The following is a 23554-nucleotide window of genomic DNA, read 5'->3' as shown; positions in this document are numbered from 1 at the left end:
TTGCATGGAGGACAGCAGAGTTGCTGTTGTTGCCAGACACGTTTGGGCGTGATCCATGGGAAAGGAAGACAAAGCTGTGACCACGAGGGCGCTTGTAGCATCGGCGAGCACTACTCGACTGGCTCACACAGCTCTGGCAGAACACTCGGCTACAATTCTTACACCGAGCATACACAGATGCTGAAGTTCTAGTTGAGCAGTTAAACACGGAGCACTTCGGTTCTTGACTGGGTCTATATACACACATACACAAAAAGACAAGTCATATTTCTCTGGCCATGTATTTCTTTGCTATGTGAACTTTTCAATCATCACTTTGTACTTGATAATAGACACTGTAGGGATGTAACCAGGGAGCACCACCCTGATCTAACTTTGACAAACATTTCAGTATACCACGGACCCATATGTTGATATACAGGCGAGTTCTGTTACAGTGACATCAGGAATGATGAGAATTTGCTTTATTCCAACTAACCTTACTATGAGGGTCTTGGAATCAACTTTACTTTGCACTGTTGTTTCATGGATATGAATAGAGGTGCTTTCCATCTGCATTCAGCTTATTTTGTTTTTTGTTTTAAAACTGAAATTTTGGTGGACCTTTCTAGTTGTCAGAATACTGCACTAGCAATTTTTCATTGCAAATCATGTTTTCTATTTCATCAATATTGCATCGCATATAACCCTCTTAGAGCATGAACATGTTTATAAAGTGGACACTTATGCATTCCCAGTGTACAGATACAACGACTGTGATATGACGAGGTATATTAGCCAAATTCAATGACCTTGTGATAACGAGATTCCCAACATATTTACTTCAAGGCGAACCAGTTATCACTTGCATATATGTGACTGTGCATCACAAAACAAAACAAAAGTTGCGCACACTGATTTTGTGTGAGGACTGAAAATAGGTGAAATTGGTCAACCTAGCCAATCTTGACTTTTTCATATTTTCTGAAAGAGCAACTCTTTTTCTACATTATGCAAAAAGTTTAGATCAGAAAATGACAAGCAAAGTGTGTTTTCAGCAGTTTATCTCGAACACCTTCTTTTCGAATAGTGTGATTAGGTGTGTCTTTAAAGTCCCCTTTCCATTTCTTAAAAACCCCGTACATGCTCTTCACTTTCAACTCTAATAACTTCAGTCAGGATGATGCTACTGCTTTGAAAGTTGGCATTTTAACCCTAACTAGGCCGGGGGGGGGGGGGGCCTCGGAGGCCCCCCCCCCTCGACGTTCTGCGCGATGTATCGCAATCGCAAAAAGCTATCGCCGCGACGTTTCATGACTTTTTTCTTTCGAGTCTCCCGCATCTTTTAACACCAAATTTGCGACGCCCGGGCGCGCGGTTCTGAAGTTACGCATAAATATGTACATGCATGTCAGACCAAAAATTGCTCAAAAACGTTAATTCGTGTACAATTTCAATGCAAACTGTGCTTGCAGGCAAATTTCATAAAAGCATGATTATTATGGTGTTTTATTGATTGAAATCAATGAATAACATATTTTCTTGTTCGGAGCGATGTCGCGGACGAATTTCATCATAAAAACAATGAAAAACATAAAGTCGAAAAAACAAAGAAATACATAAGAAATTCCAAAAAACAATAAAATACTTAAGAATTTTTTTCTGATATCACAATTTTTTTTATTACATTTGCTAAGGACACTAAAAAGAATATCTACACAAAAAATGTGCCTGTTTTGAGCTTTATTTTGTGATTTATACCAAATAGTCTGATTTTATGCATCATCATGCTTAAATTAGCATAATTTACCATAAATGATGATTTTTTTGAAAAAATAACTTCATGGTATTTTAGATTACATCATAGGTAATGTGTGTGCCAATTTTCGTCGCGATCGCGCGGTCGACGGCCGAGATCTGGAGGGGGGGCCTGGGAGGCCCCCCCCCCCCCCCCCCCCCCCCGGCTCTATCAACTACCTAAATTGCCCGGCCTAGTTAGGGTTAATGATGGACAGAATGTTTTGAGAAAGCATGCTAAATTTCAGCTTAATCCGATAATCTTTTCATTGTTGTTGTTCCAGAGGTTTACATCCTGTTTTTTGTCCCATTCATTGCACAGCTAGCACGGCTTGGTAAAGATTAAGCACTTGAATAGACCCTGTGCTTCAGAGCCTCTTTTCTCAGTTCACACTTTCCCTGAGTGTGTGCTTTCTTTCCACTATTTAGATAAGTTAGAAGAGTCCATTTGATTTGAGTTATACATCACTTTGAAGCCTAAAGTCTTCTCTTTCAGAATAAGCTCTCAACTAAAAATACATGTCTGGTGACTTTTTGTTGGTTTTGTGGTGCAGGGTCACATACGAACATTCAGGCTTGCATCACAAAATGAAAAGAAAAAAAAAAAGAGGCAGGAAACAATGACAACTAAAAAAGCAAATTAGAGCTTTTTGAATTTTTCGATAGTTGGTGACACAACACTTTAAATATAGACTTAGCATATACAAATGTGCCTATTCATGGATAGTAATATTTATGACTCAAGAAACTATTTTTTTAAAACTTGCGCATGAGGTCCATCATCTTTTTTAATCTTGAGAGATGCACAAAAGTTGCAAAGCCAGTCATACCTTGCCTGTAAGTGACCATCAGATTGCAAATTTGCATGACCTCTGTTTGTACTTGACCCAAGGTTCTCTGGACTTGAAGGAATTTGTTCATCTGCACAGAGATACACATGTATAATAGGTATTTCTGTAGATATCAGCACACATAAACTCCACTTCTGACATGACCTACTCATAGCCCCAATTACAAGCAAGATATGAAATTTTGCTTACATACATGATGCTTACATTGCCCACAGCTATTTGTAAGGCTTTTGAATGGCTGAATAGACTGTTACACACAAATGCTGCAAGTGCTTTATGAAGTTTGAGCTGTAGGCACAATTCACAATGTGTAGAGTATGGCATGTCAGTTTTATCAATTACATGTATCTTTTTGCATACTAAACACTGGTCTAGGCGACCCACATCTTAGAACGTGCCACTGTGAAAATAAGAAGTGCACTGTACCATATCGTCGGTGGGGTGACAAAACCTCGTATCTCAGTTTTTTGAGATTTTGAATTTTTTGCATAATTTTGTACCTAATGGCCTACCGCACCATCTGATAAACCTATGGAACGCCATTCTGCCTTTGTTTTTTCAAAAACGCCTTGAAACTAAACCTCGTAATTTTAACCCACGTCGAAGCTGCACTGACAAAACCTCGTAACATAAGATACGCAATTCCTTCTCCCTATGTCTCCAAAATCTGTTCTAACAAAACCTCGTATCTCCACACCAACTTCGACCCATATTGGGTTACAAGGTTTATGCAAATAGGAACTGCAAAAATGCGCTGATAATACCTCGTATCTCAGTTGCAAATTTCGTTCATCGAGTTACGCGATATTATTACTTGCCGTGATTCCAAATGCGCATTGACAAAACGCGTGTCTCGTACATTTAGCGTGAAATATTTTTGCGCGCGCTTTCTTATTTGGGCCATTCTCAGATTAAGTGTTCAATTCCATGTGAGTAAAACCGAAAAATCAACCACAAAGTAATACATTCAAAGATGTGTTTTCGGAAACTTCAAAACCGGTCAAATACGAAACAAAAAGTGGAACATTCTAAATGATGGCCATTCATTGAGTAAAAATGAATTGAAATAGAGCATCATATATGATTTTTGATCACCAATCAGATACGTTACCGCAAATTTACATGTTGTAATGGACTCCTAACTCTGAATTAAATTTATTGTTTTGATCCAATTTCTGTTCAGGAAAAGACATCTGTCCCCCCTAAAGATATTGGGGTTTTTCAAGAGGTAAAGATGTTGTCATCCCTTTTGAATTGGTAGAAATTATTTCTGTGTGGTAGGTTGAAATATGCTTTTTGCTGAAATGAAATATAACCTTAAGATTCACTTTGTATCTTTAGCAAATTTCGCTTACAAATAAAGTTTCGAATCCCACAAATCATGCAAAGGGAACGATCCGATCTGGAATTTCCACAGGAAACAAATATGAATTGCTTTCCTGGGGAAATAACTATTGAAAAACATCGAATCACCTTTGGTAACGTATCTGGTAAAATATAAGTAATGATTTTAGTTGTGTATGAATTGATAAATATCACCTGTTTAATTATTTACCTCATGAATTGATGTAAAAATGAATGATGTAAGCCCAAATTAACAATTTCAAACATTGTACGTAATATTTAAACTATGAAATGTAGTGGAAAAGAGCCCTAAATGTGAAAGCTGAGTTCTTCATTCACAGAATATTCTCATCTTACGTCTGAATGTATTTATCCATCTGACTATAAATATTCATTAAGTTTTGATGGATAATGCAAACAAGGTTTAAAAAATATATTTTTGCAGGCACTTAGAAGGAAGTAGGTACAGTCTCTATGAACTCGATAAAACAGTTGTTTGACCTATGGTAACGTATTTGGCTCATCCCTTTTAATGAAAATGAATAAATAATTGTTCAACTTATCAATGAATCTTGAGTTGTTCTTCATATGTTGAAAAACACTAGAATAAATATGCAACAGAACACTGAAACTTTTCTCGGAAGCGTTTCATAAACTACTTTTTACTCTTTTAAAGTTTGGTAACGTATCTGGCGTACCGTAAATGAATCTGTCGGTGAAGTTACAGAGCAATTTCTACTGAATATTCTTCATTTGAACATAACTTTAATTTTTTATGGAAGCGTCATTCTATGCAGAATTGTTTTATGAACACTTTGTTTTACATAACATTATTTGTCACTGTGGGTGCCCTGAATTATACGTAACGTATCTGCTAAATCCGAAAAGCAAAAAACTGATATGCTGAATCTTAGCTTCGTCTTGTAAAATAAACGTTCAAAGTTGTTGCATAGAATATGAAAGTGGTTGGGTTTTATAGAATAGAACTTTGGAGTTTATGAGCACACAACGATTTGTTTGTAAAAACATTTACAATTTCTTTTCAGCATTTTGATTATGTGGTAACGTATCTGTCGGAAAACTTGGCATTAAGTGGTGAGACACTGACGCTCAAAGAAAAATCATGTGGAAGTGTTGCTCTTTTTCACCTCTCTGTCCTTTTGGTGTAAGAATATAATCCTGAGGTCCAACAAAACGAAGCATGTAATGTGTAGGGATGAATTTTGACCAGATTTGATCCCCAGAAAGCACAAGACCAATGAGCAAAATTCGGTCACGTATCTGGGGTAACGTATCTGTGGTAACGTATATGGTCGATCATATTATTATGAGAGCGATATCTACCAAATATTTCTCACTTGTACTAAACTTTAATGTTGAATCGATGCGTCATTCCGAGGAGTAATGTATAATATACAATTTGTCTGACATTGCAATATCTGTCGCAGTGGGTGGCGTGAAAAGTATGTAACGTATCTGCCCAAATAAAAGTGTAGAAAACCGATATTTCAAACATTGTACCGTATTCTCAATAAAGAGCTGTTGCACAAAAAATCTAAGTACTTGCAGTGTATGAAGTATATCCTCAGGGTTTCATATACACAGGGTCATTGCATAGTCTTGTTATTTTCGCAATGCTGTAACACTAAAGAAACTGGTAACGTATCTGGCGGTAAATTTGGCGACAGGTTTCAAAAGGCTATAAAAAAAGAAGTCAATAAAAATTTTGGAACTTTTTGAGTATTGTGATTAGCACATATGATATGCTCATCGTCCATGAAAATGATATTTGGAAAGTGTGTTTGTGGACGGAGAGGAGCAATAAAACATAATTCTGAAATAGCCGGCGACACTGCGTTTTGGGGGTCTTAACGAAGTTTAACAGCAAAATTTTATACAAAAAGGCAGACAACCGCATTTGATCGTGTTTATTTTTAACAAATAAAGTCCTCGTGATATATTATAAACATTTAAATAGTATCTAATAGGTTTCAGGGAACCGCAAACTGTCATGGAATGTCGGCGACACCAAAATTCCGTATTTGAACGCTTTTACTGAGAATGGGCCATTTATCATTTTATGGAATTGGAAGTCGATGTCATATCGATTTCTGTGCTCTCCCATTGAACAGTTTATAGGAAGGAAGACGCAACAGCCATCACGAACCAAGGTACCAAAAAACTATACCAAATCTTAAATTACTTTTCTTATACTGTGTTTCATAATCAATTAGGTAAGGGAGTTTAGCTGAACTTTAATAGCGCTGGGCTAGTTAGAGACTGTATCATTGTAAAATATCATTATAAAATTCTAAAATTAGATTTAACTTTTGGTTATTATTCATGAAGGTAGGCAAAGTTAGGCCTGCCTGTGTAGGCTGTGAGAGTAAATTAACTGTGATCGGTGTGTCGCTCTGTGCGTGTGTGTGTGTGTGTGTGTGTGTGAGTGTTTTGAGTCATGAGTGTTCCTGATTTAGTTTTTATGTTCGGGGGAGAGTTGAACTCGAATTTTATGTCAGACTGGTCAAAACCTTGTTAGAAATTAGAGAGTGCAGATGTCATGACTCATAACTTAATTGGTTTTGATAGGTCTAGTCTAACTTACAGTAAAATTAGGCAATTTGATGCTTTGTTAGGGCGTTGATCGTTAGTTTAATATAGAGACCTAACAGTTAGATCTAACTAGATCTAAATGTAAATCTAACTTGAATTATTCTAAAACTAGTATAAGGTCAAACTTAGTCTATGTAAGTTAGTAGATCTACCAATCCTTGGCATCAGGTACGTGCCAAGAAAAAGAGTTCCAAGTATGGCCTGTACGTCTACCCTGTTAGGGCTAGCTATCTTTTAGCATATTTTCGTACATGAAGCTCATGTTATTATTAGATATCGGGCTAGCTAAGCCTAAGTTATTAAGTAAGGCGTAGAACTTAAGTAGCATGTAAATCTAGACCTTTCTAAGCTGATCGTTTCAAGCTTATCGGTCCTAGCTGCATGTGTAATAAAGCTAGACTATCATACATTAATTGTCTTGCCAGCATAGAGTTCATCTTTGACTTTGTATTTTCTATGACTATGTAATCTTTGTAATCATTCGAATGTCAATCTATATTACTTTTTTATAGTCTAGATCTATATTTGCAGAGTACCGGTACTCTGACATTTATAAATTAATTTCACTATCACTTTGGGTACAATGTTGTAATTTAGTGATAGATTCTAGGTCTAAATAACTTTTTTTTTGCATAAAATAATTCGGTTAGATTCAGAAATTGAGCACATCTTACTGATAATGGTTGTACTAGACCGCATTTTGATCTACCCACTGTGACAAGCACCAGACCATATTTTGGTCTAAGGTTAGGCGATGACGGGTTAAACGTAACATTCAAGAAGGTCTACATTCATAACTTCTATGTGCACGGGACCGCTTTTATTATTATCATTGATACTAGTTAGATCTGTAATGTTTTATTTGTTTTTGTGGGGGGGGGGGGTGCACGCATTACTTTTGGATCCGTTAATCAAAGTTCTGTCCAAACTCCATCTGCCCTGAATACCTCGCGGAAGTGGGAGGGGTGGGGAAGGGGATAAATAGTTGCCGAAATCTGTTCTACATTTTAGTAATGCTTTAACGTTATGTGTGTTTTTAGTACTTATACAAAAATAATTGACGGCCAAATCCCCATATAAAAAAAATGAGAAATAAGAAATGACAAAATAAAATCGGTAAGATCTGACAAAATTGTGGTCGGTTTTCTTTCCGAGTTTATACATTTACCGAACATTTGGAAATTTACACTAATTCTTCCATCAACATTTATGTATTTGTTTTTCTTTTATTTTTTATCTATTCATTTTTTTTTTTTTTTGGGTGGGGGAAGAGCCAAGGTGCCGGGTAGGGGGGATGGGATGCCCTTTCCTTGTTTTCTCCGCTTAGGATATTCATTTTGACAACCTATCCCATTTACTCACTTGCAGGAATATGCATAAACTCACGCGAGGGTGGCACATTCTTGAGCTTAGTAAGAAACAGACAAAAAGTCAAGAAAATGAACAAGCTAAAGTCGAAAGAACCCAGGAACCAATCATTCCAATGGACACAGAAGAATCACAACAGGACTACTGGGAGGACTCAGATGATGACGCCCGTGATTTGAAGGCCCAAGAGGTGCTCCTTGACATTATTCAAGGGAGGTCAACATTTGGTAAGAATTGGAGCAATGGAAAGTAGAAAAAAAAGGTAAATAGATGATTCTGTCTTTGTTTTTTTCCTTTTTAAAGGTAAGCAGGAATACTGGCAGTAGGTCAATTCACTTTGAAACTGTGCATTAAGATATTGTATTATCGCAATGAAGATGAAATACGGATACACAACAAAGATGTTGAGAATAGGGGAACATGAATTTGAAAATAGATCACTATTTTGGCAAAGTATCAACACAAATAAACAGCCACGGGTGTGTAATGAATAATATTTGCTGAATGGCAAACACAAATTGGTAATGATTTAACTTCAAACTCTGCAAAATTTCAGCAATTCAATGTGAAACGTTTTAATGTATACATTATCAATATGCTTTCACATGGCAAACATCCAGATCGAAACTGCATCAAAATACTCTTCGTTCAATACTCCACATTAAGTGTACTTTCCTAGCAGTAGCAGGCTGGGGGAGAATTCATTTCTCTTTTCAAAAGACTTTTTTCCACTCAATGAAAACTTACGCGAGCCGCATTTTCATCTTCCAGAGCTATTTTCCCCGGGTACTGTTTCTCTAGAAATTTATTCAATTTGTCTATTTAATACTTAGCACTACTGTCGTACATATTATTTAGAAATATCAATAAATCATATTTCCCCTTTTAGTCCTTTGTGTGTACAGTCTCTTTTATCTAAGAGAAGTTCCATTGAATGTGTAAAACTAAAATTGAGGGGATGTATAATGTCTTTTTAATAGATACATGTACAGACATTGAAGTCAAGTCATATTCTACAACCTCCCTACCCCTCCTGCTTAGTTTCACTATTTCATACTGAGATATTTGAAGTTTTTAAAAGTTATTGCATGTGTGATTGTTTTGACTTAAGCTTTAAATAGATTCATAATTTTAATTTTGCTCTGGTTAACTTTTATTAGAAGGGGGCATTTTTGTTATACATGTTGTTTTTAATTATGAATGCTTGCCATCCACATTCCCACTTTCGCCTGCGATGAACAGGTCTTCTAAAATTAAAGGAAAAAATGTAACTATGAACAATGCCCCTGTGTGTCTAACAAAATAATATTCATATTATGTGATGTATATCCTGGTCATACTGTATGTATAATGTTTATATCTTTAAACCTGTATGTGTGGACCCCTCTGAAAACCAGCCTTTGGCTGACGAGGGTGTTCCACCCCATAAGTGGAAAATAAAAATTGAATTGAATTGATTCATGATGACTAAATAAAAATAAAAAAAAATAAACCAAAATAATGTGCGGCTGTTGGTTCCGTGTCAGTGTTCAACATTCAGAGGCATGGCATTTTTAACCTTATCATTCGAGTCCAACTCTATTAAAGAAGCATTTGTCGATATTTTTACGGGTATTCATCTTTATACTCGGTTCCTTCCCCATTGCATTTTAAAACACATGACATAAAATTTTTACCAAGGATAGCTGTTGAGGGGGAAAATTCAGATTTGTGTTACATAATTATCCATTCACTGCCTTCATGAATCAGAATGTTGAGCACTGACCATTGTTATTGGGCCACCATGGCATGGTAGGCGAACTAATCTTGAATTCCGTTGAATGGGCCTCTTCTTGGTAAGACAGAGGGTCAGAAGATTGGTTTACTTAAAAGCATAAATCTAATTTAGTCACAACGTAAAGTGTTTTGTAAAAGAAAAATGTATACACTATGTACATGCAACTTGAAGCTGTAATTCATGTGATTGTGATTTTCAGATGCAGATTTGCGACAGGCTGGAGAAGGTCAAGATCAAAACATCGAGAGTGATAACAGACAGTCAAACACTTATCCTGTTATAAATGAAGACACAAAAGGTACACATCTTTTAACAAAATCACAAAAACCTACATTAGAATAGTGAACTACCAGCTATGGTATTCCCATACAAGTATCGCTCAGCAGATAGTAGAAACCGTTATGGTGCAAAAATGTCCCGCATTTTTACTCATCTTTATTCAAAAATCAAATAAATCTCGAAAAATGATTGTTTTTTTCCCTAAACGAGCTGTTGCAGAGGAGACTCAGTGAAAACTTGCTGATGTTTCAAAATAAGTGTCTCTCTCTCTCTCACGCATATTTTCGTCATTCATAGCGCCTTTTATTATAGCGAGCAAGTATTCCCGAACAATTATCAGTAAATATACATATTTTTCCAGTGGATTCACCCCCCCCCCCCCCCCCCCCCCCCCCCGTACTTGCTGATGTATTCCTATTTCAGCCTTGATCAACAGTTGCTCGGCAACTAAATTTGTATAAAAGAAATCCAATGTCAAACGACATTGACATACATGCATTTAAACTTGGGCACTACCGCTGGCCTTGCCTAGACGACTTAAAAACATAACACAAAGTATTTAGTTTTGTATAACAAAATACCCTGTCCTGATGCTGTAGCATGTGAATCTCCGCCCCTCCCCCCCCCCCCCCCCCCCGAAAAAAAAATACACGGGTAAACCTTTAGGTGAATGGCATATCTATTTCAGTTTCAGAAGACACAAGTTTAGAAGCTGCAGATGCTGATCTCGACATATCTGACGAAGATTACGCACCAGACGTAGAAGATGTCAGTGATGGGGATAGTTCCTCTTCTGATAATGATGCCGGACAACCGTCTCAAAACTCAATGACATAGAACAGGCGTGATGAATAAATAGAGCATAGACAATGATTCTGCATTTCATTCATAAAGTGATGTACAGTTTGCCGATACATTAGGCAAACTCTGTTGTTGTGATCACAGTCGGTGTGATTCTGTAAGCAAATTTGTGACTCCAAAAATGATTATGTTTTTGCTGATCACTTTGATACCTTCTTGGAAGAACAGGAATATATCGGGGGTGTTTCATCTAAGTTTGTCGGTGCTGATAAGTTGTCATCACTGACAATTTTAGTGAAATCCTTCATTTTGATTGGCTGAAAATACTGGTCACTGACAGTTACTATGGTAACCGTAAGTGAAAGACAACTTTGATGAGACACCCCCCTGAACAATAAAATGCATTGGATTTAAATTAATTCGATTAATAATTCAGATTCTATTTAACATTGAATCGATGTTCTAAGACTATGAATTTTCAAGAATTCTTAACAAATCCATTTTGATATGTTGGGAATGCGTTGCTTGGATTTTGGATTGAATTGAATGAAATAAAATTTATCTGGCGATTCAAATGATAAATTGTGAATATCTCATTTGTTTTGTCTTAACAATAATCATTAATGCAGTCATTAATTTCATCTATAATGTTTTTTTTTTCACTACGGATATGTGCCGTCAATGTCTGTTTTGGGAGATGGGCGTGTGAACGATGGTTCTGTTTTGAAGTTACCGATGAACCGTGTAAAGGAGAAAATTGATATTAGAATGTTGACAGGATTGCAATAATCTTCATAATCACCATGAACATCAATTATCATAACAACGACTCAGCAAAATCCTCGTAACTCATTCAGAGTTGAAACTAAGGGCTCGTATCTCAATTTGAATAAAAGGTAAAAAACTCGTATCTCAATTTCGATAAAAGTCAAAACCTCGTAACTCAATTTCAAAAATCAAAATAACCATTTTATGATATTTCAATAATGATATTTGAAAAATAAGAAATATTCCACTTTCAAAAAGAAAGAACGTTATCACAGCACGTAATTTGTTGAAACAGGAATGTTTTTTCCCTCTCCTGAAAATTCGTGATTTTTGAGATACGAGGTTTTGTCACCCCACCGACGATATGCATCACACGTAAATGTATCATATTTCCACTTTACAGCCAAGCGCGGGAAGTACGTACATGTACACGTTTCTTCCTTTTGGCAATAAATCATCTGTTGGCTATAAAAACTGAAACTCTATCGTATCCAATGATACCATCACATTTCAAGCATGTTTTTATTACAAACAGGAAACAGCTACATGTCTGCTTGAGACTAAGGACGTGTAACCCATTGAAGACTAGTGAGGAGTTTCTCGGGCTGTCTACATCGGGTTAACGCAGACATAGTACCATAATGTATGTGTCGTATATACGAACTTGCATCTCAGATCCCCATGCATGGTTGGGTGGATTGATTTATCAGAAGGCCTTTACACAAATACATGTAGCACTGTGAATCAAGTGGATTTGGGGTTTGGGGTATTTTTTGATGGAGTTATCATTTGTATAAGTTTGAAAGTGTAGACTTGAGTAGGAGATCTTCAGAGTTCCTACTTACTTCCTACTCAATATTTCTTTCCTACCTCAGCTTAATTTTCTCATAATTCCACCCAAGAGGAATGTAAAAATGTGTAATAAAGCCCTGCATAAGTTTTAGAGTCTGCCTTTACTTTGATACTTTGAAGAGACCCTCACTTTAGCAGGCCTTTTTCTCAAAAAATAGCATTGCTACACATTGATTTTTGATCATTAATTTTACAGAATGTTTGCATGTATGTACAGCTCCATGTGTCATTTGTCATCTTCAAAGCTGGGAATCTCTTCTTTCAGAATTTGCCCTTCACTGAACAATTTAAATTCATAGCCACTTTCTTGTTGGTTTTATGATACTGGGTCACATATCTTACATAGTTCAACTGTATTCATTGATATGCATGTCGCAAGTTAAATAAGGAAGTCAATACTGTATGCCAAAGACACTGCTTGCCTACAGCGTGCAATGCAGTTGAAGAGTTGGGTGGAGCAGACTTTGGAAGGGACTTTTTCATGAGACACAGACTTGAAATAGAAGTGAGACCTGAGACCTGAAACCTGTCTCCTTCACAACTCGTCTCTTGACTACACATTTATCAACACAATTTATTTCGCATGGATTACAAATTACATCCCTTGTATCTGTTTGCTCTCTTTGACATTGGAGTGCATGGTGTTAGTTTACATCTGCTGCACAGATGATGTGCATTCACAACAGGAAGCTTAGCGACCTTAATTACACATTTTGCTATCAAAAAGTATATCAGCGTGTATATTACATGATGTTTAAATTAAATACTCAGATCGTCTAACATGATACAACAGTGTGGAAATGCGCATATTCTGTATGAAGGAAAAGAAATGGAAAACCAGAGGTTAAAAAAAAACCAAAAACACTGACATTGGGTGAAACACACATCTGTCGAGACTTTATGATTAAATCATTGGCATCATAATGCAAAACTGTACAACATAGAGAAATCAACCATCAAGACATTCTCAATGTCAAAACAATAATGGAAGCTTCATAACTTTACCACAATGACATGATGTCTCCAGAATCTGACAGATGCAGCAGGACATGGGCAAGCAAAACATTGCACTGCACAACAGTGGCAAAAATGAAACAAAACTAAAAATGAATGAAAGCAAGATATTCAGAGGGGTGAAGGTTCAGGTATGAGTTTCTTCAATTTGTCTCCCTCTCTTTTCCGACATGTTTGTTACAATTACAGATCAGCAGTTGCCATCTAACAAATTTCATATGTGGGGGAGACAAATTGAAGGAACTCTCACCTGAATAAAAATGAATGTTTGGAATACAGACATACAACAAATCATCTCACCTGATGATGATGACGACGAAGATGATGACTCCTGACCTCCTATTGCTCCCTCACCTCCATCCTCTGCACCCTGACCCTGGTCCATCTCTGCGACAACCTCCCTCGCAGACACCCTGACAGCAGTGGCTCCTTCCATTTCTCCGCTCTGGTGAGGCTCTGCAAAAGTGGTGTTTGGCGTCGAAGACGACCACCCATCACGATTCGACCACGCTGACCTCAGCGGGAGATCCAGGTCAACATCGCTAAAGTCGCTGAAATGAGGGCTGTCCACAGTTGAACTAGAGTCACTGCTGATGTCACTAACATTATGGAAGGTATCTGTGAGAGCAAAAGAATGAATCAGCAATTTATTCTTTTGTTGCATCCAAAATAGTGATATTACAGGCAATCGCCATATGTCAAGGCTCAAGAGAAGCATTATCAGAAAAGATTTACCAAATAGGCATGAAATTCACATTTATATGCAATGTAAATGAATACGAAAGTTGTGAGCTCTTCATGGTTTGTAATATAAACAAAAATTTTCTTGCTCGATGCAGGACTATCTGCACACCATATACTCTACAAAATGTAAGTTATCAAATGAGACAATTCTGTTTTCCTAAATGTGTTGCCTTGTAGTGTTAGCAATGTCTCCCTAGTGTTAGAATGAAACAAGCTAACAACACACATAAATCAAGAATAATATAGCGTATCAAATATTATCTTTCAATGTGTGTAATTATTGCAACTTGATGCATGTTAAAAAAATTAGTCATCAGACCTTCCCCAGTCTGGCTTGATCCTCTTTCTCTGTGGCCGTGTCTTTCACTGTGAATGTACAGATTGCTCCTCCCTCGGCCATCGTGGTGGCATGGACATAGAGGGCGCACTCTACACACAGATGGATCGATCTCGTCCAGGTCACCAACGTTGTCAAATATGATGACATCGGGCCTCTGGAGACGTTGTCTCGGCCTGCATAATTACCATGCAGAAAATTGTTTTAGCATACATCTTCAGAAAAATTAATAAGAACAAAAACAAATGCAATATCCTATGGTTATCTCATGGCTATTTCAATTAAAAAGATTACATCACAAGAAAATAGTGATGAGATTCCACAAGCTTTTTCTGCTTCATATCAACTGGGCCTATCTGCTGGAACTTGCCCCTGTGGTCACAGTAGTAATACTACACACCAAGAAACTTTTTTCTTTTTCTTTTTTGGAGTCAAAAGGGGCCTGAGCTTTCGATTTTAGCAGAATCTTCATCAGAGGCAAAATGACAAACAGGCAGGGAAAGCAAACACATTATAAGGACTTCACACAACAAGAACAGTCAAGGACAGACTGGGTACACAGAACAAAGAAAACAAAGAAGAGGGTGGGAGGTCAACAGGTAAAGGGAGGGGGATTAGGACAGGAGGGGGGACAGACAAAAGGCAGAGGAGGGTCAGTGATGATCCTGAGGACCATGGGGGCAACCATTGAAGGAAAAGGATGAATAGGGAGGCAACATCAAAGTAGATAAGGAACAACAGAGGAATAAAGAAAGGAAAAGAGTGAAATGGCAACAGCAAGGGGAACTGAGGAGGGGGGGGGGGGGCACGGGGAGCTGAGCAAACATTGAGCCCTGAAAGGATGTACCAGGAGGAGGCAACAAAATGAAACTAATCAATCATATCAAAGTATATATCGTCGCTGGGGTGACAAAACCTCGTATCTCAAAAATGTCAAATGTTCAGGAGAGCAAAAACACATGGCGGCCAAAGCACTATAGTGAATGGGAAAGCCTTTCCTTTGACATGTCATGGTGGCTTTATTTTTGGAGTAAGACAGTTGGGATTTGGCCAAGACATCACTTGACCCATTATTTGACCATTAGGCTAAAAAAAAAAAAAAGAAATTGACATTTTAGAGATACGAGGTCTTGTCACCCCAGCGACGATATGTGATCATGCATCACAAAACGAACAAAAAGCCGCATACACTGATTTTGTGTGAGGACTGAAAATAGGTGAAAAGGGTCAATTTGGTCAATCTTGACATTTTTATAGTTTCTGAAAGAGGAAGTCTTCTTCTACATTATGCTGAAATTTGGTATCATAAAATTGACAGGAAAGCATGTTTTTTAGCAGTTTATCTCGAACGCTCTTTAGAATAGCGCGATTAGGTGTGTCTTTAGACTCAACCTTTCATTTCTTAAAAAAAAAAAACCTATACACACTCTTCACTTTCAACTCTAACAACTTTAGAAAGGATGATGCTGCTGTATTGAAAGTTGGCATTTATCATGGACAGAATGTGTTGATAGAACATGCTCAATTTCAGCTTAATCTGACAATCCCTTCATTGTGGTTAAACCGGTGGTTTTCATCCTGTTTTTTCGACCCATTCATTGCACAGGTTGTATGGCTTGGTGAAGATTAAATGCTTGAATAGACCCTGTACTGCAGAGCCTAATTTCTCAGTTCACACTTTTCTGGAGAGTGTGCTTTCTTTCCACTATTTAGATAGGTTAGGAGAGTTCATTTGATTTGAGTTATACATCATTTAAAAGCTTGAAGTCTGCTCTTTCAGAAAATGCTCTTTAAAATCCATGTTTGGCTACTTTTTGTTTGTTTTGTGGTGCAGGGTCACATATACACACATGGTAATGATAATGTAGATAATTATAGTATAATGATTTTTTTTTCCATACAGCTATGTCTGAACTTGCTGTAGAAATGTTTCAAAGGTAGCTGAGGATTACCTGACAGAGGGGTGGCCGTACCGTTGTCCCTGACAACCAGATGGCAGAGGGGATCCACCTTGGTGCTGGCATTCAACTGGGTCACTTCCATTACCATCTTCATTCTGCCCTTCAGGATTAGCTGCACAGGACAAAGTACAAGGTGCATGAAAGATGAGAATGGGATTAAAGATTATGCAAACATTGTTAAAATAGAGGATAATGTAAATGTGCGTGCGCCACAGATGACTCACCCCCTTCGCGTACCAGCACAGCATGGGTGCTGTGCATAAAAGGGAGGGGGGCAAGTGAGTGGGCCAGATCGTTTTGGGGAGAAGCGGGGGACAGGAGTTGGTGGCGAGATTCAGGCGTGGCTAGGAGCAGTTCATAGAAGTAGCCAAGGATGGTCCGGGCATAATCGTGAACATCGACTGTTGAAGTAAGTCAGTTTCATCTTTCAAATTTGTAATTTTATAGGAAATTTTGAGATCTGCTGTCCTATTTAGAGAGTGAGTTACTGTGTCCTGTTCCGAGGAGTTGTTGTGAGCAAGAGTGAACTTGTTACAATATTCTTGTTATCTATCGTCAGCCGAGAACCAGAAGGCCTTTAACACATTTTTGGGAGGCAATGAATGATTGGTATCATGTTGTAAAGCTCAATCTCTTCTTCATTACAGTGTCAATTTCAAAATATTTTGATTTTCAGTAATATGTCAAAAATCAAAACCACAAGGGCACTATTTTACCCAATATTACCTACTTTTGATGTAATAAAGTTTCTTATTTCATGAAAATTGACAACTTCTTCATTTTTATTTCCGCTCAAATCTTAGGGCGTGATAGGGCCCTTCTGGTTTAACTAAATAGCTGATGATATACTGTTACAATAGCAACCTTGAAGAAATACATGCAAACCAAAGATTTGCTTCAGCCCATTTCATATTTTGCTGGGAAGCATACATTAAAACATTTCAAGTACTTTACGCAGTGGAAACCCAACAAGCCTTACCATTAATATAACTTTAATAATTGGATAGCTTTGATTTTTATCAGAAGGGGGGGGGGGGGGGGGAGAAGGGAAGAATATGGTTTTTACAGCCATGTTAACATTTACTCTCTTGTTAGAACGTACAACGACCAACCAATGAATCTGGAGTGAGGGAATATTCTGCACACTGTATATGCCACATATTTTGCAATGTTATACCTCTGCAAATTCGAAGTCGGTACTATTCCCAAATTTAACAATGTGAAATTATATAAAGTCTGACCTTGATGTCATGGCACATGCATGCATACAAATCTCCCTTCATTACTGTACTCCTAGATCATATATTTAACTAGTCAAAAAATTGTCGCAAAGGCACTATTCACAAAAGATTAGACTCACTCTAAATATATGGCATGTACAATACATTCTAAGTGGTGTAATCACTATCTGATGCACATGGGCTGATATATTTCTGAGCTAATTTCAGCAGCTGGAAAACTTAGACGAAGTATACAGTCAACAAATGAATGAAATGTATTATTGATTGTGCATTACAGATAAAGAAAAAAAATAACATGTAGCTTCCACATATTACCAAAAAGACTGAATTTCTGTACATCATCGGTCTCTTCAATTTTTGCGTGAGTAGCTATGGCATCCTCTAGAGTACTTGGTAGGTCACACGCAATGCCCCTCTTTGTGCACGGAGAGAAGTCGTGACCAGCTAGCTGTGATATCAGGCTTTGAAATTGATGCTGCCCGGTTTCAATTTCATTCAAGGAACCCGGAAGTAAAGATGTGGTGGTATCAGTTTTGCAGACAGAGCAACAGGGAAACATGGAAGACAATGAGCATGAGAGAAGAGAAACATAACAGAGATCTATAATAATTGTTGAATCTGCATATTTCACACAAGTACTAATACAGAACTCCTATATATATGTACTCATCTCCAATAGAACATGTTCAATTGCTGCAAAATTCATAACTATTTTTGCTGTTAGTTCTACATAGCTTGATACATGTAGCTATATTGTACCTACTGCTGTATCTCAAGCTATATTAGTAAATATATATGTATATTAGCTTTAAGATTGCCAAAAAAATTGTGTCTGTTTACAACCCTCAAATATTTCAATGTAATACCAGATCTCCTTTGTAACCTGAAACATTTCATGTTTTCTCTGTGTTTCATTTCAAATCAATTCCACATGAAAGGGAATGAAAAATCAAGTGATAAGATGAGCAACTACCTTCAATGTTCTACCAATCCATTTATACATAGCAAGTGATCACTGATACAATAATGATCAAAAATGATAATCTTGTCAAATTCTTCACATTCCTTGAAATACCTCTTTCAATAATTCAAAGTCAACTCTTTTTTTTGCTCAAACATACATAGGCCTACCGTCTGATGACTAGAAACTTTGAGGTAATAGCCTGATTGAATATGTCCCCATGGTTTAAAAAAAAAAAGATTCACATATCATTGCAACAAAGTTTACCCATACCTTCATAAAATCCATTTTCTGCACAATTTCATAGTCTGGCCCAGAAATGTGTGTCTGACAGGAACTTTGCAATTGTTCAGCTCGATCCAAAAGCCCTCCAATATGCCTAGCAACCAATGTGAATAAATACAGGAACCACCATTAAAGAGGGTTGAAAGGAAGAAGATCATTGAACAGAAAACTTTCAAAACTCATATTCATAAATGGAAAAAAATAATCCCTTTTAACCTTCTTTTTTTTTTTGGGGGGGGGGGGTGGCATTGTAGGTAACAGGCAATTAAAAGATTTCATCACACAACATTTCCATAATAAGATTCAAACCAAAATAAACTAGAAATGTCGCTATGGCGACTGGTATGCCTCCACCATAATGCATGATTCTCCTAATAGGTCTAAATAGTACATTTGGACAATGTGTGCTTACATTTTCACAAAATTGGCAAAATGTTAAAATGACAAGTTTGTCAAAATGTGTTGAATGCTCACCTTCCTTGACCTAGGCTAAATTGGATGAATAGGAGAGCATGTATTTGGGATTTATGGACTTTAACTTGACTTAGACCCATTCATACGTTTATGCATTGAGTAATTTTCAAGGTATGGAGAAAAAGTGCAATTTTTGTATCAAATAGTAAATTGTTACCATTTTCATCTGGCCTTTGACCCTAAGATGCATAAGATAATCACTGTCAGGCAGAAGATGCATAAATATGTAGTACGTTTCAAGATAACTTGAGCCACTTCCGAGATATGGAGGAAAAACTTAGTTCAGCACTTTCACTTGATCTTTGACCTTTTGACCTTTGAGGCAAAAACAAAAGAAAACAAAACTGTCCAGAGAATCTCTATTAGGTTAAACATGCATGCACCTAGTATAAAATAAAAATAATAATCCTGCTGGCATTGCATAAACATGAGGGAAATAGTAAAATTTTGAAGTGTTGCCCTTGACCTTTGACCCCTGACCTTTGACCCCATGAACCCTAAATTCTCTAGATAATCACTGCCAGTCAGTACATGTATATATACTATGTTCCATGAAGAGACCTTGAACAATTTCCAAGGTACAGAGAAAAAAGGTAAAGTTTTAATATTTTTACTTGACCTTTGACCTCATGACCCAAACTTTCACCAGAGCATCTTAATTGGGTAATAAATGTATACACTAAGTTTCAAGAAAATATCTTCAGGCATTACATAGATATGATGGAAATAGTGAAATTTTATGTATTTGACCTTGAACTTTTGACCTTTGACCTTGAGCGTGTGCACCCAAAAGTTGATAGGCACAACTTCACCCCCTAATACACATACATGCCAAGTTTCATTAGGATACCTCAAAAGGTTTTGATAGTTACCTTGTCCACAAAATTCATTACGGACGGACGGAAGGACGGACGGACGGACGGACGGACGGACGGAAGGACAACCCGAAAACATAATGCCTCCGGCACCACTTCGTGGCGGAGGCATAAAAACAGACAAGAACACACCATGACATCAGATAATACACCTATTATGTACAAACGAGGGGGGGGGGGGTCAAATGAAGAAAGCTATCATGCTGGAAACCACAAAGTCATACTAAGATTCAAATGGCATTCGAATGGCTACCACTGGAATACTGAAGTAGAAGTGTATTTATCTTTGTCATGTGATGTTGAATGATTTGGCCACATTGGTTACACATGTCTCTCCCCGATCTATTCATAAACAGGAAAATTGTTCACTTTCTCTATTCAAGGCCTAATCAATTTTGTCCTGACACAATATATTCAGGATATTGTGCCATTATATTCAAGACACAGGATATGAAAGACACACATACACACACACACACACGCAAGCATAAAAAGGTAGAATATGCGACCACTGTCAATATGCCTGGCAAATAAAGCTCTACTTACATGACATAAGGGTAAATGTGACAAAATTGTTTATGACCTTTAATACTCAAACAATGCTGTTCTCCCCAAAGCAAATCTTAAACCATTTCAGAATAAATCACCCAATTTCACATTCAATTTAACATATGCTACATCATTAAAGAAAAAAAAAAACTTGATATAGCTACCTTTGTAGCAAATGAGCATCATCCAAAAATTCACCTGCATTGCTCACGCAACAGCAAAACTTTGCCTGATGTCAAGGCCTTCAGCTTTCCAATAACCTCCTTCTCTCGCCGACAAAGCTTCCTCCTCAACTTCTCAAAGTGATGACGGATTTCCCAAACGATATGCTCCTCCTACCATGGGAATTTTATGAAAAACTAGTTGGCACAGAAACACAAGTACATCAACCATAATTGTTTTTTCTTTATGCCCCATTTTCAAGTTTTATTTCTTCCTGCAGATATATTCTTCCAATCTCCATCTTCCATCTAAATATAGATAGCATGAAATAAAGAAGAGCAAGGAAAAGTAGAAATTACGCGGTGCGTAATATATGTCCCCGCCGCAAGTAGCACTTTGTAGCAAAATGAACAATATAGGTAAAAAATCAAGGACAAAGGTACTGTAAAAGAAGTCAAAGGTCAAAATTCTGTGTAGAAGCTTTGAAGCCCTCACCTAGTGCCATCACATAAAGCAAACGGAATCGAAATCGGGTTAGAAATGGCGAAGGAGTAGCATTTTGTAGCAAAATGTACAATATAGGTAAAAAATCAAGGTCAAAGGTCAAAGAAGTCAAAGGTCAAAATTCTGTGTAGGAGTTTTGAAGCCCTCACCTAGTGCCATCACATAAAGCAAACGGAATTGAAATCGGGTTAGAAATGGCGAAGTAGTAGCATTTTGTAGCAAAATGTACAATATAGGTCAAAGGTCACGGTCAAAGGTCACAACTGAAATTTTGTGTAGAAGTTTCAAAGCTCCCATGTAGAGCTATCATATAAAGCAAACAGAATCAAAATTGGCTCATAAATGACAGAGAAGAAGCAAATTGAATATTTTGATCACACATGGACGCACACACACACATACACACACACATACACACGGACACACACACACACACCAACGGACACACACACGTACGAAGCCCGTTTCATAGTCCCCTGCTCGAACTCGTTCAGTGGGGACAATGAAGAAATTAAGTAATCAAATTGTGATTACCAGTAATAATGTAATTTAATAATCATTATCTATCATTACAAAAAAAAAAAGATACGTACACAATGTACAACAGAGGACTCAAATGAATGAAAATGAGAAACTCAATCCTTTGAAATGATAACTTGAAAAAAAAATTAAAGACACAGCACAAGAACACAGAAATGTGGTCTATGGAACTTCATGGGTTAAGCAGAGAGTACAGAAACTTTCACTTCACAGATATTCAAAACACATCTTATAAACAAACACACTCACATGATTTTGCAGACCCCCCCCCCCTTAAAAAACGACTGGTTTTCCTACCAGAAAATAAGCATGACAGCCTAAGAGGATTTACCTATCACCAGAATTATATGAGGTGCAATAACAGACATACTACTGAACGAGCTGAAATTTTCGCGGTGGTTTTATTTTCGCGAATTTTGCGAATCGCCTTTGAACCGCGAAAATAACAACGCATGAACAACTAAGTTCAATAAGACCCTCGCAACTGCAAAATTAACAACATGCGAAAATGTCCTCCAAGTAGCAATTCGCAAAAATATCTGTACGTGAAAATTTCAGCTCGTACAGTATCTAAGAATAAGAAAGATGAATGCACACATCTGCCACAAAGATGGTTCTCTTTACCTTGCATGCTAATATCATAGGACATAAGAGGAAATAAACCATTTCCCTTCAACATCGCATCACACAGGCATGTGACACGTTACTACCAAAGCCTGATTAACAGCTATTAGTAATTTCCAACAAGACCTTTATAAATAAAGGTGCCTATGACTGAGATATTGAAATAAAAACAATGTGCCTGTGCCATAATAAGCAATATAAAACTTTAACAATTGACAACTAAAATGACACTAAATTTAGGCAAAGCATTTAAGAAAATTCACTTGATATGTTTGTTATACATTTGATCCCCCTATTAAGCCACCTACTACCTATAAATATCCCTGACCTATAAAATTTAAAATTGTTGATTACCCCATTCCTTATGAGAACCTGGGGTTCCAGGTTCCGGACTAGGTTCCCGTGGCATCAACTGTACAGTAACCTGGTACACCAGGTTCCAAAAATGTAGACAAGAGTCCCTGCATTCAGGGCCTAAATTCATACTTATCATTTTGTATTATGCTTCCCACAAAATGGCTTTGAGAGAAAGATCACAATTTTTTGTATCAATATCAGTTTCTTTTTGTATAAAAAGTGTGTGTATCCTGGTATTATTTGCCTTTTTTCCAATGTAGTCTGCGCTTATTTTGCTATAAAACTTGTATGAAGATGTACAAAGCAATCACGGCTGAGCTCAGATTATCTCACTTGCTGACCCCATTGAGATGCCTCTTTAGTCCAAGAAAAAAAAAAATGTGAGCCCATCAGCGCATGCTCAGTTCATACGTCATCCGCACTTATTACATATTTCACGCCCGAATGATATTCCACATTACTCAAACAATACAACTGTAATTTAATAAACATTGTCT

At 37.2% G+C, this 23554-nt stretch overlaps 1 protein-coding gene across 2 annotated transcripts in view; it reads right to left on the bottom strand.

The window, feature by feature from the left end:
• Positions 1-13577: 13577 nt before the first annotated feature.
• Positions 13578-23554, bottom strand: part of LOC139731931 (uncharacterized) — a 28530-nt gene continuing 18553 nt past the window's right edge. For both annotated transcript variants that reach the window (XM_071642805.1, XM_071642806.1), the window contains exons 6-11: positions 21069-21205; positions 18961-19066; positions 18042-18201; positions 16477-16597; positions 14507-14700; positions 13578-14061 (exon numbers count right to left, since the gene is read on the bottom strand). In XM_071642805.1, the coding sequence (XP_071498906.1) occupies positions 13658-14061; positions 14507-14700; positions 16477-16597; positions 18042-18201; positions 18961-19066; positions 21069-21205 (1122 nt within the window). In that variant the 3' untranslated portion in view covers positions 13578-13657. The remainder of the gene's footprint in view (positions 14062-14506; positions 14701-16476; positions 16598-18041; positions 18202-18960; positions 19067-21068; positions 21206-23554) is intronic.

Source organism: Diadema antillarum, unplaced genomic scaffold (assembly GCF_040938485.1).
Source record: "Diadema antillarum isolate AM-2024a unplaced genomic scaffold, OU_Dant_1.0 seq00000388_RagTag, whole genome shotgun sequence".
In the NCBI taxonomy this organism is placed as follows: domain Eukaryota; kingdom Metazoa; phylum Echinodermata; class Echinoidea; order Diadematoida; family Diadematidae; genus Diadema; species Diadema antillarum.
Note: the sequence above shows the minus strand (reverse complement) of the source record. Positions and strands in the feature narration are given on the sequence as shown.